The sequence below is a fragment of the Centruroides sculpturatus genome, unplaced genomic scaffold (genome assembly GCF_000671375.1).
Source record: "Centruroides sculpturatus isolate CEXI.00-Female unplaced genomic scaffold, Cexi_2.0 scaffold60, whole genome shotgun sequence".
Taxonomy (NCBI): domain Eukaryota; kingdom Metazoa; phylum Arthropoda; class Arachnida; order Scorpiones; family Buthidae; genus Centruroides; species Centruroides sculpturatus.
In genome coordinates this window covers 905,008-922,099 of record NW_019384349.1, presented here as the reverse complement: position 1 = coordinate 922,099, position 17,092 = coordinate 905,008, and the positions used below count along the sequence as shown (strand labels likewise).

Here is a 17,092-nt window from a genome sequence, read left to right as displayed (position 1 = left end):
AAAAGTCAGTTATAATAATGCAACTGATAAATCATTTTCACAATGTGATAGTGACAGCAATTAAGATTTACTTTAAATTATGCATTTAACATAATTTTTCACTCTTTGTTACATCTCATTTTTTGAACTTTGTAAATAAATCTTACTACTGGTATTTTTATTTTTCATGAAAACCTGCTGAGAAATTGAAGTTCAGCTTAGAATCAAATAAATATGATAATTATTGTAAATTGTACAATTTATGTTTATAACTACTAAAATCAAAACAATTAATGAATGAACTAATTTCTAAAAACTAATATAACTTCATTTTTGAAAAAATAAATATTTTAAAAACTTGGTGCTATTTAGACCAAACATATGAAGATGGACCTTTATACTATGTTCCTGAACTAATTTTAGTGATTATACAAAGTTTTAATTTATATCATATACAGTAGAGCACTGATTTCCGAATACCGATCAACCAAAACATTGGTTAACTGAAAGTGATCCAGTTGGCAAATTCAAATTTCTGCTAGTGCTCTGGCACTGCAATATTTTGCTATATCTTAGGCTACTTTAATATTATTTTTGTTGGTGTGCATCTCCGCATTTATTTATGCAGCAAGAGTGTAGTGAAATGATGTCACACAAGCAGTGTTGGCCAATTAAAAACCAGTTTCAGTGTGTTTGCTGTAAAGCACTTCTCAAGCACTGCATAAAGAAACACATGATGTGTTTTAGCTGGCAGCACTGGCACGACCATATTGTATCATTAAAAATTATTTCTTTATTTTGCACAAACAAAATAAATACAATAGAGCATCGTTTATCCGAAAGCAATCCAGTCGACAAATTTAAATTTTCGCTAGTGCTGTGGCGCTGCAATCTTTGACTATATCTTGGACTACTCCAATATCTTTTTTGTTGGTGTGTGTTTTTTAGCTGGCAGCACTGGCACTTTTCTGTAGTGTTTTTTCTCAGGACTGTGTGTCATGCTGAATCAAATGTTTTTGATACTAGATTAACTTCTAAAGTATAATTTTTTTTGTTTTTATATTTTTCAATANAAAGTCAGCAGATGCAAGATATAATAAGTAAAGTAGTTGTAAAAGGACAAATATGGTGTGTTTGCTAGTTATTCCATAACCAGAAACGACCAATTTGCAGAGGCATTATCATAGCACAGAACCCAGTTCTTTTCTTGACACAGTGCAGACTGTTTTCAACATACAAAATCATATAGCTGTTTCAAAATTTTCACATACTATATATTTTCTTATTCACAATATCAATATGCCTTCCAAGAATGAATTTGTGATGCATCAAACCTTGGTTTTTGAAAAACGATTATCATCATCTTCCCTTCCAGTTTGTCTTGCCTAAATTTCTTCAGTTGTGGGGCATTGGTGACTTCCACATGGAAGATTGGCATTTACTCTGGAGATCATAAAAGTAACACCACATTTTGTCACCATTGATCACCTTGTTCAGTATCTGAGGATCATGGTTGATCATGTCAATCAATTCTCTGCCTACCAGGATCCAACTTTTTGCACTGGTCCTTCATCAGATCTTTAGGATAATGTGCTGGCAGATGCACTGCATGTTAAATCTTTACTGATTATGGGAGGCACAGAGCCATGAGAAAGTTAAAAAAATTCAACCAGATTGTCTATTATTTGTTTTGAATCCTTTCTGATTTGTTCTTGTATTCTGCTGATCTTTTCTATGTGATCAGTTATCTGAACAACTCCAGTCCTGAATTGTTTCGGATAATTGATGCTCTACTGTAGTAGTAAAACAAGTTTCAACATGCAATGAAAAAGCTCATGTCTAGCCAAGCTTCTCACTTGACAGGGCACATGTGTAAAGAATTGTGTGTTTTATATTCATCGAAAAAATAAAATACATTGAGCAAAGAGCAGTAATTAAATACCTCCAGAAAAAAATATGAGTCCAAGAGAAATTAACAAGAATATGGAGAAAACTTTAGGTGATTGTGCTATTTGGTAGAACTACATTAAATGATAATGTTGTGAATTTAAATGTGATAGAACTTCATGTGAAAATTAACATGGAAGTGGATTAACAGTGACTGTTACAACTCAAAATAATGTTATAAAGTGCATGATTGAATTACATTGATAAAGTTGAATAATGCAAGATCAAAGAAAAAAGTGAGAAATAGTTCAAATTTTTCACTTTTTTATTTCCATATCATATGGTACATGATATTTTAACTATTTGGTATTTATATTTAATATATATATTTAACTATAATATATTTTAACATTTTGATATGAAAAAAATTTCTGCAAAATGGGTATCTCAAATGTTAACCATATCACAGGATCAATGTCATGTTGTGATTTAAAGTGTCTTTCAGACAAATATAGAGAGAACAAGCAGAACTCTATTGATAGATTTGTATCTGTAGATGAAATGAGGGATCATCACTATGACCAAAAAAGTAAATCCCAAAGCATGGAAAAGAAGCATCATGGTGCTTCTTTTTCATGCTTTACAAATTCAAACTTCAACAGTTGGCAGATAAAGTTCTGGCTTCTGATTTTTGGGATGCTAGAAGGTCATATTAGTTGATTATTTAAAGAAAGGATCCATGGTAACAGAAACATATTATTAACAATTAAAAATTAATGTGGAAATTTGACTAAAGGTATGCTCTTCCATAAGGATTATGCCCCATTTCACACATAATATGTTGCTATGGCTGCTATTTCTCAAGCAGTTGATTAAGTATCTACGTTATTTGCCAGATCTAGCCTATATTGGTTTCATGCTGTTTCCCAAACTCAAAGAATATCTCCATGGAAAGAAATTTTCAAGCAATGAAGATGTGATATGTATTGTTAACCTTTTCAGATGTTGGACAACCTTTTTTCCAGGAAGCAATTGAAATGTTAGAGTTCTATTGGAAAAAAGTATTAAACTGAGGAAGATTATATTGAAAAATAAAATTAGTTTGATGCTGTAAGTATTCTTTCTATGTCAAAGACAGAGCATGGAATGCCACTCCATATATATTATGTATGAGGTAGAGTTAAAAATAAATGGAACTTATTGCACAATTTTTATTATTCAATGCAATGAAGCCTACCATCCACATTCAAAGTAGACTCCGTCTGCAGCTAAACACTTTTGCCGACATTCATACCACATCCACACCATAATGTAGCTTGTGTTTCTGCATTCTCCACCTCTGCTTTGGACCTTTCAATTAAGATGAAAATCTTAGGAAACAGGTAAAAGTCAGCAGATGCAAGATATAATAAGTAAAGTAGTTGTAAAAGTACAAATATGGTGTGTTTGCTAGTTATTCCATAACCAGAAACGACCAATTTGCAGAGGCATTATCATAGCACAGAACCCAGTTCTTTTCTTGACACAGTGCAGACTGTTTTCAACATACAAAATCATATAGCTGTTTCAAAATTTTCACATACTATATATTTTCTTATTCACAATATCAATATGCCTTCCAAGAATGAATTTGTGATGCATCAAACCTTGGTTTTTGAAAAACGATTATCATCATCTTCCCTTCCAGTTTGTCTTGCCTAAATTTCTTCAGTTGTGGGGCATTGGTGACTTCCACATGGAAGATTGGCATTTACTCTGGAGATCATAAAAGTAACACCACATTTTGTCACCATTGATCACCTTGTTCAGTATCTGAGGATCATGGTTGATCATGTCAATCAATTCTCTGCCTACCAGGATCCAACTTTTTGCACTGGTCCTTCATCAGATCTTTAGGATAATGTGCTGGCAGATGCACTGCATGTTAAATCTTTACTGATTATGGGAGGCACAGAGCCATGAGAAAGTTAAAAAAAATTCAACCAGATTGTCTATTATTTGTTTTGAATCCTTTCTGATTTGTTCTTGTATTCTGCTGATCATTTCTTCGTTTCCAGCAATGTCAGGTTTCCAGGATGGAAATCATCCTCCTTGAATTGCTGTCTTTGAAGCATTTATGACACTCTTATGAGTGGCATAAACACTTCAAACCTACATGAATAATGTTATTAAATGTTGCTTTAGCAACTCAAATTCAGAAATTATAATGTTTTATATAACATAAGTAAAGAAACTCAATAAGTAAAAATAAAACAGTAAACTATGTTTTTTATTTTTGTACTTTAAATAAGTTATAACTGACACTTGATTCAATAAATAAAAAGATTTAATAGCTAACATTTTTGGCTGGTTACATTGCTATCAGGCTTTTTTTATTATAAAATTTAAATAAAACCTAACAAAATTAAACAGAATACAATGTTACTAAACTCGTAAATAAATACAAATTATAATAAACAATGCAATAGATACTGTAAAATAATAATAAATTTGAATAATTGATTAAGTACATACAGAAAACTATATTATTTAATGAGATATTTCTACTTAATTGACATAGATTGAATATTTTTAGTGTAATGCAGTTTATCAAATCTATAAAAATAAAAAATATTCAAAATTCTTGAAATTTAGCACAGTTCATTTCTCTGACTGGTTGAATAATTTTGGCATTTTGTTATTCTATTTGTGCATCATTTATTAAACCAAATTAAAATAACCCAGTGGAAAAATTTTTATATTTGAAGTTATTTTAAAATTTTGATTTTAATTAATTGACAACATTTCAAATTTTACTTTCTTTTTACAAAAAGTAACTGCTTGATTTGACATAGGTTTGCATAAATGTACAGAAGTTAGAGTGATAGTAAAAGAATTCTATTTTATCTATAATTATTATAACATAACATATTTTGGTTATGTTTTAAAATAATTTTTTATTTCACTTCTACCTCATATAAAATGATTTTGCTTCAGCTTGATCAAATTTAAGGAAGATATTCAAACTATTTCTATTCTTTATAGATTTATAACTGTTAAGTGTAAATTTGTTTTTCGATTTTTTTAACTTTAACTTATTTATTTTAATTTATTTTTAACTTGATTTATTTATTAAAATTCTAATAATCCCAAAATGACAACGTTTATAAAAAATAATAACAGATAACAGACCAAAACTAACCAAACTAAAAGTCTAAAAATGAATGGATAGAAATCTATGTAGTCACTATAAGCTCTGTGGTTTATTGTCATGCCCAATTTACAATACAAAATTCACCAATAATAGAAAAATATAATTTCAAAAAGTATTTTATTAAAAAAGTACATTAATCTTGCAGCTAAATATCCAGTTGAAGATTGCAAAAAGAAAGTTTTAGATACATAAAAAAACACAGTAGACAAAAGTAAAGCATATTCAATAAATGGAGAAATAACCTGATAGTACTATTACTGCTACAAGTTCAACAATGCACAAGATAGTAAAACAAGGTAAATTATTTATAGCCAGTAAATACAGTAATACCCCGAACTTACATGATAGGTGGGACCGAGCGATAACCGCGTAAGTCGGGGTATAATTTCACAATTTGTGTAAAATCCAAGTTGGATGTATGTAAGCTAATAAATGTTCTCGTTAATCTTATCTCGTCTTTTGATTCGTTCACGGTTACAAGAAATCACCACATAGAGCAGGGGTGGCCAACCTTTTGCATACCATGCGCCAATTTTTTGACAGACGAGTTCAAATGCGCCATATAACTCGAACACTTTTTATACAGTCTTACGTTCAATGTTAGGGGTTGATAAATAGAGATAAGAATAAATCTGCTTCGCTTAGAAAAGAAAATGGAATAACTTAATCACGCAGTTGAATTAATTAATTTATGACAGTTTATTGAAGCACCAATTTACAATAGTCAACAATGATCTCCTGTACGAGAGGGTGATTGCTTCATGATGGTGCTATTGCTGCCAGAGTCTCGTTTGGTGAAGATTACTCTGCACCACAATTATTGACACTGAGAATGAGATCAGCTTGGAATAACTTTAATCACAATAAATGTTTTCGGCCATTTACACGCCTGTAAACTGATCAGAAATAAAGATTGCAAGACTCAAAATACATGCATACATTGTAATTTACTATGTGGAGAACACTCATTTTATCTGCAAAATATACCGTAACGAATTGTGCAACAAATGAACTTGCCAAGACAGACTATAAAAATTTATTTTTTTATATAATATTCTTAATCGCAAAAAAAGCCAAATCTGGCATTTTGCTCAGAACTAACTGAAGCGCCACTTGTAATTGTCCAATGCACCACGTTTTGGCCACCCCTGACATAGAGTCTCTCAAGTCTCCGTAGATATAACAAACACAGAAATAAATAACACAAAATAAATTGTAGCTATGTGTCNCTATTGCTGCCAGAGTCTCGTTTGGTGAAGATTACTCTGCACCACAATTATTGACACTGAAACGAGATCAGCTTGGAATAACTTTAATCACAATAAATGTTTTCGGCCATTTATACGCCTGTAAAGTGATTGGAAATAAAGATCGCAAGACTCAAAATACATGCATACATTGTAATTTACTATGTGGAGAACACTCATTTTATCTGCAAAATATACCGTAACGAATTGTGCAACAAATGAACTTGCCAAGACAGACTATAAAAATTTATTTTTTTATATAATATTCTTAATCGCAAAAAAAGCCAAATCTGGCATTTTGCTCAGAACTAACTGAAGCGCCACTTGTAATTGTCCAATGCACCACGTTTTGGCCACCCCTGACATAGAGTCTCTCAAGTCTCCGTAGATATAACAAACACAGAAATAAATAACACAAAATAAATTGTAGCTATGTGTCGATTCTACGCGACACGTCCGAACATGTAAGCCAAACAATAGTGTGGGGGAAGTGAGTAATCAAGAGAGTTGCATGGCGCTCAAACAAAAGACGAATTGGCAAGATTTGAAAATCGCGTAACTCTGGGTTCGTGTAAGTCGGGGTAGCATAAGTTGAGGTATGACTGTATATTAAAAAATGCATTATTAATATATCAAAAGAGCTAACTGTATTATAATTTAAAAACCAAAACAAAAATACCTTAAGAAATTTAAGGTTATGTTATTGTCAGCAAAAAACAATCAGGGACAGTATGAAAAAACAGCTGTTAATATCATTTCTCAGCAAATTAAGAATATTCAGTCAGTTACAGAATTCTCAATTTCTTATAACAATTCATATAATGATAATGATATTGTATCAGTCATTCTTACGGCCAAGTATATTAGAGAGGTTGCAGCCGATGTTTTCAGCCCAAAACATGAACGTCGGGCATCAAGCGCCGCCATCTGGCAATTCTAGAAGGTTGATAATGACGTTTGCTATGTCTAGCATGGCGAGTAGAAGATCGGTTTAAACTTCATTTTTTATGTTTGGGGTTAAAATTATGATGTAATTTATTAAAATAATGATTATTTCAGCATTTATGAATAATATTGTAAAGAAACAGACAATTTTAATCCAGAAATTATTTAATTATTCAATTTTTTTGCAAGTGATGTGAAGTGCCTATAGAATTTACATATATTTCTGTTCATAATAGCTTATCATAATTCTGTAGGAGTAGGTTTGTTCTTTTACAGCATCATCTACCATCAACAGCATAATATGTTTGTAAATTTTCTAAAAATAATTTCCCAAGCTGCTTTCGGATTTACATAAGCCACTACTTCCCTCAACAAAAGTATGAGGTAGTCATATTGTACTGTACGAGACAACGCTAATTAAAAATAATTATTTAGTGTTATTAAACATCTTATAAATACTTTAAAAATGTTTAATTTGTTTATTTTCTTTCGCTGGTAACATTCATCGTCATTAAACGTTTCCACCATTTTTCGACAATATCCCATGAGTCAGTGCACAATGTTCATGTCGTGCACTGACTCATGGGATATTATTGTGAACATGTGGCACAACATGTTTTACTTAAAGTTCAAATGTCAAATGTGTACTTCTGCTTGCCGTACAAGTTTAATGTTTGAACTTTGGCTGCAACCTCTCTATTAATTCTGAAGGACTGCAAGAAGAGCATATTAAACTTTTGCAAATGATGGTTAAAAATAGACTGTTTAAACATATGCACAGTTTTTTTTGTAGAAATCTGGTATTAAACTTTAATATAAAATATTCAACTTTTTTGAGATTTTGAACATTTCTAAAAATATACTGAGGTTTTCTTCCACTGGACTATTTTATTTTTTGAGTAAGTGTATTTCTACTCAAACATTTAATGTCAGTAATCAATCAGTACATACATAAAATAATTGTATACTGCATTAAACATGTAATAAAAATGTGACAAATACATAGCCACTTTTCTGAAGTCTTTATTTTGATTTATTTCTAGCCATATTGCTCTGCAAAGTACAACATAAATAATCAATATAATTGATTTAAAGAAATAAAATAATATCTCTTTTATGTTTCAAGTATAATAAATATTTTGTTCACCAATAATTAAAAAGAAATTAGCAGACATACCTGCTACCTTTATAATCATCATCTGTATCTTCTTCTTCTGTTGTTGTATTTAGATCATTTAATCGTCTATGATGTTTTTTCCTCTTTTTTCTAACTATTGGAATATCATCTTCTTCTTCTTCTGCTTGAGTGATGTTAGACATATCTTTGCCCTTTCCAGCACCTTTCAATATTTTAGTTTTAATAATCAGAATTTATAAAATACTGCATTTAAGTAATTTAAGTCAAATTTAAATTTTAGTTAACTCAATTTTAAAAATTATTTTTCGGTTAAAGTCCAGATACGTATACTGTCATGGCGGCTCATCTATAATTCCAGCAAACAAAAGAAAGGAAACAGTGGGGACGCACGTTCTAACCTAACTTAACCTATTCTAATAATTTGGTTGGTAATAATTATGGTAATATATTAGAATAGGTTAGGTTAGAACGTGCGTCCCCACTGTTTCCTTTCTTTTGTTTGCTTGAATCAGAGATGAGCCGCCATGACAGTATACGTATCTGGAATTTAACCCGTTTTATTTTTGCTTTTTATTATATTTTTGGTTGGGGCTTATGTTTTGTTAGGACGAAGGTTTCCTCACCACTCACCTAGAAACTTAAAAATAGAAGAGAAACCAACTCACCAACGAGAGAAAAACGCCGTAGAAAAAACTCGCACACACTTGCGCTCCCGAGCGGAAAAAAGTAAGTCCCCACCGAGAAAAGGAGGGGAGACCCCACAAGCACAACTTAGGGACTCGCTAAACCTTAATTATAGAATAAAAACATCCCGAAAATTGTTAAAAAGAATAATGTAAAAGGTTAACGAGTATTGTCGGAAAATAGGCTGCCAGACAAATAGAAAAAGTTTATTGTTAGCAAATATGTATGTAAATGAGGGGAGTGATCGCATTCAGAGTTGTGACGTCACCTCACAGTATAAAGTCCGAACGTCAAGTGAAGATGACCGAGGTGAGCTTCTGTTAGCAACGAGCTTGGTAGCAGTAAACGAGAGAGGTGTCCGATAGGATAAAATAGTTCCAAGGCGATTTTGAAGTTATTCGATTTGTGGATCGAAGATTAGAGAAAGTCTTCAGAGTTTAGGAAAAAGGTTCCTAGTATATTGATGTGACGATTAGGATCTTTAATTCATAAGAATTATTGTACCTAAATTAATTATCGAATTCCAAAGGGAAATAGAATTAAGTTAGAAAATAGATTGATTTGAGTTTTGTCGGGTTGATTTCTTATTGACTTTCATTGAATAAATTTGATTTTCTTAAATATTGTACAGGTATACCTCGACTTACGTCGTTCCCGATTATACGTCGTTTGTCAAAAAAGTATACGAAAAAATAAAAATCAAGTTTAAGTCATTTTATTCGACTTTACATCTGTCCGCCACAAATATTGAAGTCGTAATATCATTAGAAAAGCGTTTAAAGCACATAAAATCATATTAAAATATACACATTTACAAGTATGTACTGTATTTACAGTACAGTACATGCATTCGTAAATTTAGATTACTTTTTTTCTGTACTCTATTAAAACTAAAATTTATTTGTTTGTAAGCTTAAAATAGATTCTTATTAACCATATATTATAAAAAATGCATTAATAAATAAAATACAGAACTGGGAATAGTAATTTATAGTTTAGCCTAGTGACAAGTAGATTCGGAGACAAGTAAATTCGATTTACGTCGTTTTTCGACTTAAGTCGTTTTCCTGGAACCAATTACCGACGTAAGGCGAGGTATACCTGTACATAGTTATTATTAGAACTATTTATTAAATTACTTGATTTATTAGTAACAAACTGTCATTATTTAATTCGGTGCACACTTAAAGTCCAGGCCTGACACACTAACGCGAATCCGCGTAAAGTACCCGTTAGGGAACGGCTATTTCCGGCACACAGTCGTGTCGATAATCGTTGGAAAAGTCGGAAAAATAATACAGTACTTTACACAACATAAACATAATAAAAATTATAAATTTCACTAATTACATTATTTACTAATGATCAATATATTTTATAATTTTTATTATTTATTAATTTTTATCATCAATGTAGTATTTAATTAAATCCAAATTATAAATGATTAAAAAATGTAAAATAACCATTGGAAGATTTATCAAATACAGGTAGCCCGCGGTTTACTCCGGTTCAATTTACGCCGATTCACAATTTGCCGTTTCGCAGTGTAATTTCCCGATTTTTCACATGCTATACAGTACTCATTTTCATTTCAGTGTTGACGTATTTACCGAGCCGCGACATTGTACATTCGTTAAAACAAAGATTTTTATTGAATATATTTTTTCTGTTTAATATAATCGAGTATGTATAAATTTGCATTAAATTAATATTAAAATACTAAACGTTTAGGTACCCACGAGTCAAGATATTAAACTTAAAAGTCCAATAAATGGCGTCCGAATCCATAGCGCCAATGAATGTATCCCGTATCAGTTCGTTCAAGAAAACACCTCACGACGCAATAGCACTTCCGGCGATCACAAACTATCGTTAGTGAGACAAATCTACTTCTCGTTGGCCAGACGATATTTTTCTCTCCTTAGCCACCTTGAATTTTCTCGCTCAAACTGACCTTATACCGACCGGTGGTCGACCAATCTGTGTCTTCGCTCGTCTGTAACGTATCCTTTCAACTAAGGAAAGTTTGACGGATGAACTTTGTGAGTTAGACAATGATTGGAAGCGATGCAAATGTAAAAAAAAGCATCATTGAGAATTTCGGAATATGAATGAAAACAAAAGTGTAAACAATTAAAGATGGATACTTTTTTCGAAAAGAGATCCGAAACTAAAATTTTTTTAATAAAGACATTTCACTTTATTTTATGATAAATTTAATTTTTTAAATGTATTTTATTTGTATTATATTGTATTAATAAACAAAATTTTGCTGATTTTTCCCTTATGTAGAACCTAAACCTATACCTCACTGTAAATATGGGTTCGTTTTACGCCGATTCGATTTGCGCCGGCGTTTGTTGGAACGGAACTGCGGCGTAAACCGAGGGCTACCTGTACTTAAAATTTTATATCTAACAATCTATTGTTGTAATAATTTTAGAATAGTTGTCAGAATTCTGATACAGTAGAGCGTCGTTTATCCGAATCAATTGGGGACTCGGGTTGTTCGGATAACCGATTATGTACGAAAAAATACATTAACCTATCCTATGTTGAAATTTTTCTCCGTTGCGTGTCGCTTCGCGTTGAATTTTCGTCGATGTTAAGCCTAATGTAAACTTTTTAAAATAATAATCGTGGCTATTGTTAAAAATTATTTTTTTACAAACAAAGTAACTTCTAAAGTATATTTTTTGTGTTTTTATATTTTTAATCTAGTATCAAAAACGTTCGATTTAGCATGACACACAGTCCTGAGAAAATCACCACAGAAAAGTGCCAGTGCTGCCAGCTAAAAAACACACATCAACAAAAAAATATTGGAGTAGCCAAAGATTGCAGCGCCACAGCACTAGCGAAAATTTAATTTTTCGACTGGAATTCTTTTGGATAAACGACGCTCTACTGTAGTTCTGTTCTAGTTAGTTCTCATTATTAAAAAAACATAACAAAATGCCTGTTTATATTTCAAGTTTATACTATCTTTATATAAAGACATCTGTTATAATATGCTTTTAAGAATATGGCCTAAATCAGTGGTTCTCAACCATTTTTGTTGATGTACCCCATTTCCCATTTGTTGTTTCTCAAGTACCCCTTATATATTGATATGTAAATTTTATAATTACTGCGTTAGATGTATACAGCCCTTAAAACTGAGCGCCATAAAAATAACTAAAAATGAATTACTTATTTTACGTAAATAATAATCAATTTAATCAGGTACATACATTTATTATTATTTGACAAGTATATTATATAAAATCACAGAAGTCATTTCAATACATGCATAAATTACATTTCCTAAAAATAAATAATTATAATTAACAATAACGAAAATTTAAATTATTCTATAATAATTTCTAACAAAATTTAATGGGATATTTGTTGCGATAAATCTTCAGCAATTTTTTCAAAATTTGATTTCCACATTGTTAAATAGAGATTATAATTGTGTAATGGCTGCAAATTTATAAGGTGCAGAACAATACACGAATCTTTCAATTTTTGTAACAAATGTAACGTCTAAATTTGCTAAATATCAAGTAATGTGCGCATGTAGTGACATGTAATCCAGGCCTCATTATTCCCAATACCAGTAGTCCAGTAAAAACACAAAGCCCCAATCTTATCGATAAATAATTATAGAATATTTAGCATAAAGGGGATGAAGACTCGGGACTACTCATTGGTATTGCGCGAGTATGACGAAGAGTAGAGAAAAGGTAATTAAGGGAAGAGGCAAAAGGAAAAATAAAGCGAGATAGGAAAGGGGATGAAAAGTATTATTATAGAATAGAAAAAANGAAGACTCGGGACTACTCATTGGTATTGCGCAAGTATGAAGAAGAGTAGAGAAAAGGTAATTAAGGGAAGAGGCAAAGGGAAAAAGTAAAGCGAGATAGGAAAGGGGATGAAAAGTATTATTATAGAATAGAAAAAATATTTTTTTTCTATTCTAAAATTAATGGTCGGTTAAACCGTAATTTTACTAGACTACAGGTTCACTCAGCACAAATAGACAGGCAAATCAAATGGACAAACAAGTTGTTCAGACTGTTAAAAGGAAAATTGGTGTTCACACTGGGATATTTTAAAGCAAGTTTTTGTTGTTTCTTCTGTTAATAATTTACCGCAAATTGATTAACATACTCCATTTTATAATGAAAGTTAGATGTACCCCTTCGATTTACGCTCGTACCCCCCGGTTGAGAACCACTGGCCTAAATGATTCATTTTGTCAAAAACTTGCATTAAAATCATTAAAGAAAATGAATAATAAAAAAATTAATGTTAAGTTTCTCCTGTAATCAAAGCTTCATGTAAAAATTCCTGGAATATGTTAGGACATACACCTGATATATGGTATGGTAATCAAGCAGTAAAAATGCATTAATGCCAAGTTTTTAATTAATTGATTTTAATTAAAAATTAAAATGAAAAACATCAAGAAATGTTATCAGATTTATTAATCAAATGGAAAAACTGATTTGTATTGCACAATTTATGACAAAACTCACCAGCACCTCTTTCTGAAACAACTTCATCTTGAATTGCAGAAGCAATTAATTCATCAAATTCTTTAAATTGATAATTCACACATTTTCTACTGCGAGATGATCTTTTAGAATATAATTTTTCATCCTCTTCAGAAAAATCTTCTAAAAGTTCATCTTCTTCATCAAGATATTTCTCTTTCTTTTCCTAATATATATTATTTCAGACAGTATAAAATATATATACATAAACATAATATAAAAATTTTATAATTTTTATTATTTATTAATTTTTATCATCAATGTAGTATTTAATTAAATCCAAATTATAAATGATTAAAAAATGTAAAATAACCATTGGAAGATTTATCAAATACAGGTAGCCCGCGGTTTACTCCGGTTCAATTTACGCCGATTCACAATTTGCCGTTTCGCAGTGTAATTTCCCGATTTTTCACATGCTATACAGTACTCATTTTCATTTCAGTGTTAACGTATTTACCGAGCCGCGACATTGTACATTCGTTAAAACAAAGATTTTTATTGAATATATTTTTTCTGTTTAATATAATCGAGTATGTATAAATTTGCATTAAATTAATATTAAAATACTAAACGTTTAGGTACCCACGAGTCAAGATATTAAACTTAAAAGTCCAATAAATGGCGTCCGAATCCATAGCGCCAATGAATGTATCCCGTATCAGTTCGTTCAAGAAAACACCTCACGACGCAATAGCACTTCCGGCGATCACAAACTATCGTTAGTGAGACAAATCTACTTCTCGTTGGCCAGACGATATTTTTCTCTCCTTAGCCACCTTGAATTTTCTCGCTCAAACTGACCTTATACCGACCGGTGGTCGACCAATCTGTGTCTTCGCTCGTCTGTAACGTATCCTTTCAACTAAGGAAAGTTTGACGGATGAACTTTGTGAGTTAGACAATGATTGGAAGCGATGCAAATGTAAAAAAAAGCATCATTGAGAATTTCGGAATATGAATGAAAACAAAAGTGTAAACAATTAAAGATGGATACTTTTTTCGAAAAGAGATCCGAAACTAAAATTTTTTTAATAAAGACATTTCACTTTATTTTATGATAAATTTAATTTTTTAAATGTATTTTATTTGTATTATATTGTATTAATAAACAAAATTTTGCTGATNTTTGTGTAAAATAAATAGATAAATACAGTAATGAATGAAACATACATGTTCACATGGAGGACAATACCAATCACCATCAGGAATAATCATTAAAGGAGGATTTAGGCAAGCAGTATGGAAACCTGAATCACATTTATCACACAATAATATCTGTAATACAAAAATTTACAATTATGATTCATATAAAATAAAATTTACTTACTAGAAATAATTACATATAAACAAGATATATAAGGTAATTCAATAAAATTAATAAAATTTCTTTCAATAAGACTAATAAAGTTATCTGAAAGTATTTTAAAAATTTCTAATAATTTGATAAGTAATGAATTTTCTAGAAAAATCTATTACTTTTTTAAATATAAATTTAGTCATACTGTACATTAGTCTCATGTAGTGTTTAAATGAACTGACTTGGGTTCAAATACGTTTAGATTTTTGCACCTTGATTCAGGAGCTTTAAAATTGGATATGCAGTTGTTAATAAAAAATTAAATAATCAAAGCTTCTCTTTATTATTATTATTGTTGTTATATAAATTTAAAGTGCAACTGATGATTTTTTTTATTACAACTGATGATAACTTATGCATTTTTATAACTAGTTATATGATTTTTAGTGCCTAGATGTTCTAGTCTTATTCATTATTTAATATAAGAAGAATTGATAATAAATGCTATGTAACCAAAACTTATTGTTATCATCATAACTAATGCTGAAAGTTATATGAGGAAGTTATAAATAATAAACTTTTTTAAACAAATTGTTGAAAAACAATTGTTTATGAATTGTTAAAAAAGTCTATTATATATATCAATTAAATATCAAATCAAATCAAAAATTATTTCATAATAGCATAACAAAAATACTAATAAATACCATCATATTGAATCACTTGATAAGATATGATATACAAGGTAATTAAAAACTCGGGATACAAACTTTTAGGGGAGGCAGAGAACAAACTATATTCACATAGAAATATATGATCGGAAACACCATCCCAATGTACTAGAGCAACAGTCACCAAACTACAGCCTACAGTTCATCTGGCCCACTGCCACACTATGCTACAAATGAGCTAAAATATAATTATTTATATGGAAATATCATAGATTGTAGATGAACTTACTATGTAGAAAAAATTACAATAAGTATAAGTAAAAATCCCAAATTTATCCAATCTGATTTTTGCATCTGACAGTAATATAATTTTTAGGAAAATCAGTGAAATAAAAATTTGGCAACTTTTTGCAACTTTGGATATAAGAGTGCTTTTTCTTTAAGTATCTACAATAAAGTTTCCAAGGAAAGCAATTATGAGTCTGCTTCAGTAATTGTGTTTTAATTTGCATTGCCATGTTTAAACTATCTGATTGCTAATGTCACCTTCTTTGATAACTTTTTAGTAAATAAATACATTTGTTGCCTTTATTTTTGTGTATTCAGGTATTCAGGATATTGTATTGGAAAAATGGTTATGTGGCCTGTACTCATCATTCTCTGTTATCTGGTCCACTGTGAAAAAAAGTTTGTGCTAGAGGATACACTAAGATGCAGTAATGACAAGATAATAAATAATGAAAAAATCTTTATTAAATGTAACGTAACAGTTTGACAGTAGTTATATAGTTTTACAATAACCCGCTGCAGCAGAATTTTCCATGTTCACACAAGTTCTGGTGCAAGCATGTAAAAATTTTATAATGCAGTATAAAATTGTTAGGTTACCATTTATAATATGATACATTTGTGCAGCATATTGTCAATTTTGATCAGCTACACCATACATAGAGTGCAAATCTGCCACTTCAGCATTTATAAAATGATGCATGTTTCATGTATGAAATCAGTATGTAAAATGAGAAAGACTAAACTCTCCAACTGCATTTCTGGTAAACATCCTCCAATGTTAGGATTGCATTTCCAATCATACATTCCTATGTAAATATGGTTTGTTTTTGTTCTCTGCAGCCCTTAAAAGTTTGTACCCCAAGTTTGTAATCACTCTGTATAATTAAACGTGTTCCTATTTGGTGTTTTTTAAGCTCTATTGAACAATTGACATGTCACTAAATTTGACAGATATACTATAATAATTAAGGTGTGAAGAAAATGATTTCATAAAAAAAATTTTAGTTCCAAAATCCTCCAGCAGGGGAATGTAACAATATGTAAAATGAAACAGATTATAGCACACAAACAAATGAATTACAAAGACAAATCTGAATATACAGATTAATTTTTGTATGTTGCACTTACAGCAATGACATGAAAATTGAGCATTTTATTGTGATTTACTTATATGGTTTGATACCAATGTTGTTTTGCTACTGTCAAGTACACTGTG

The 17,092-nt window shown here is 30.5% G+C and overlaps 1 protein-coding gene across 1 annotated transcript in view; it reads right to left on the bottom strand.

Moving 5' to 3' along the window:
* LOC111636999 (remodeling and spacing factor 1-like) overlaps positions 1 to 17,092 on the bottom strand; it is a 112,500-nt gene that overhangs the window by 11,089 nt on the left and 84,319 nt on the right. The window contains exons 9-11 of the mRNA XM_023382406.1: positions 14,788 to 14,892; positions 13,597 to 13,780; positions 8,429 to 8,591 (exon numbers count right to left, since the gene is read on the bottom strand). Coding sequence (XP_023238174.1) covers positions 8,429 to 8,591; positions 13,597 to 13,780; positions 14,788 to 14,892 — 452 coding nt within the window. The remainder of the gene's footprint in view (positions 1 to 8,428; positions 8,592 to 13,596; positions 13,781 to 14,787; positions 14,893 to 17,092) is intronic.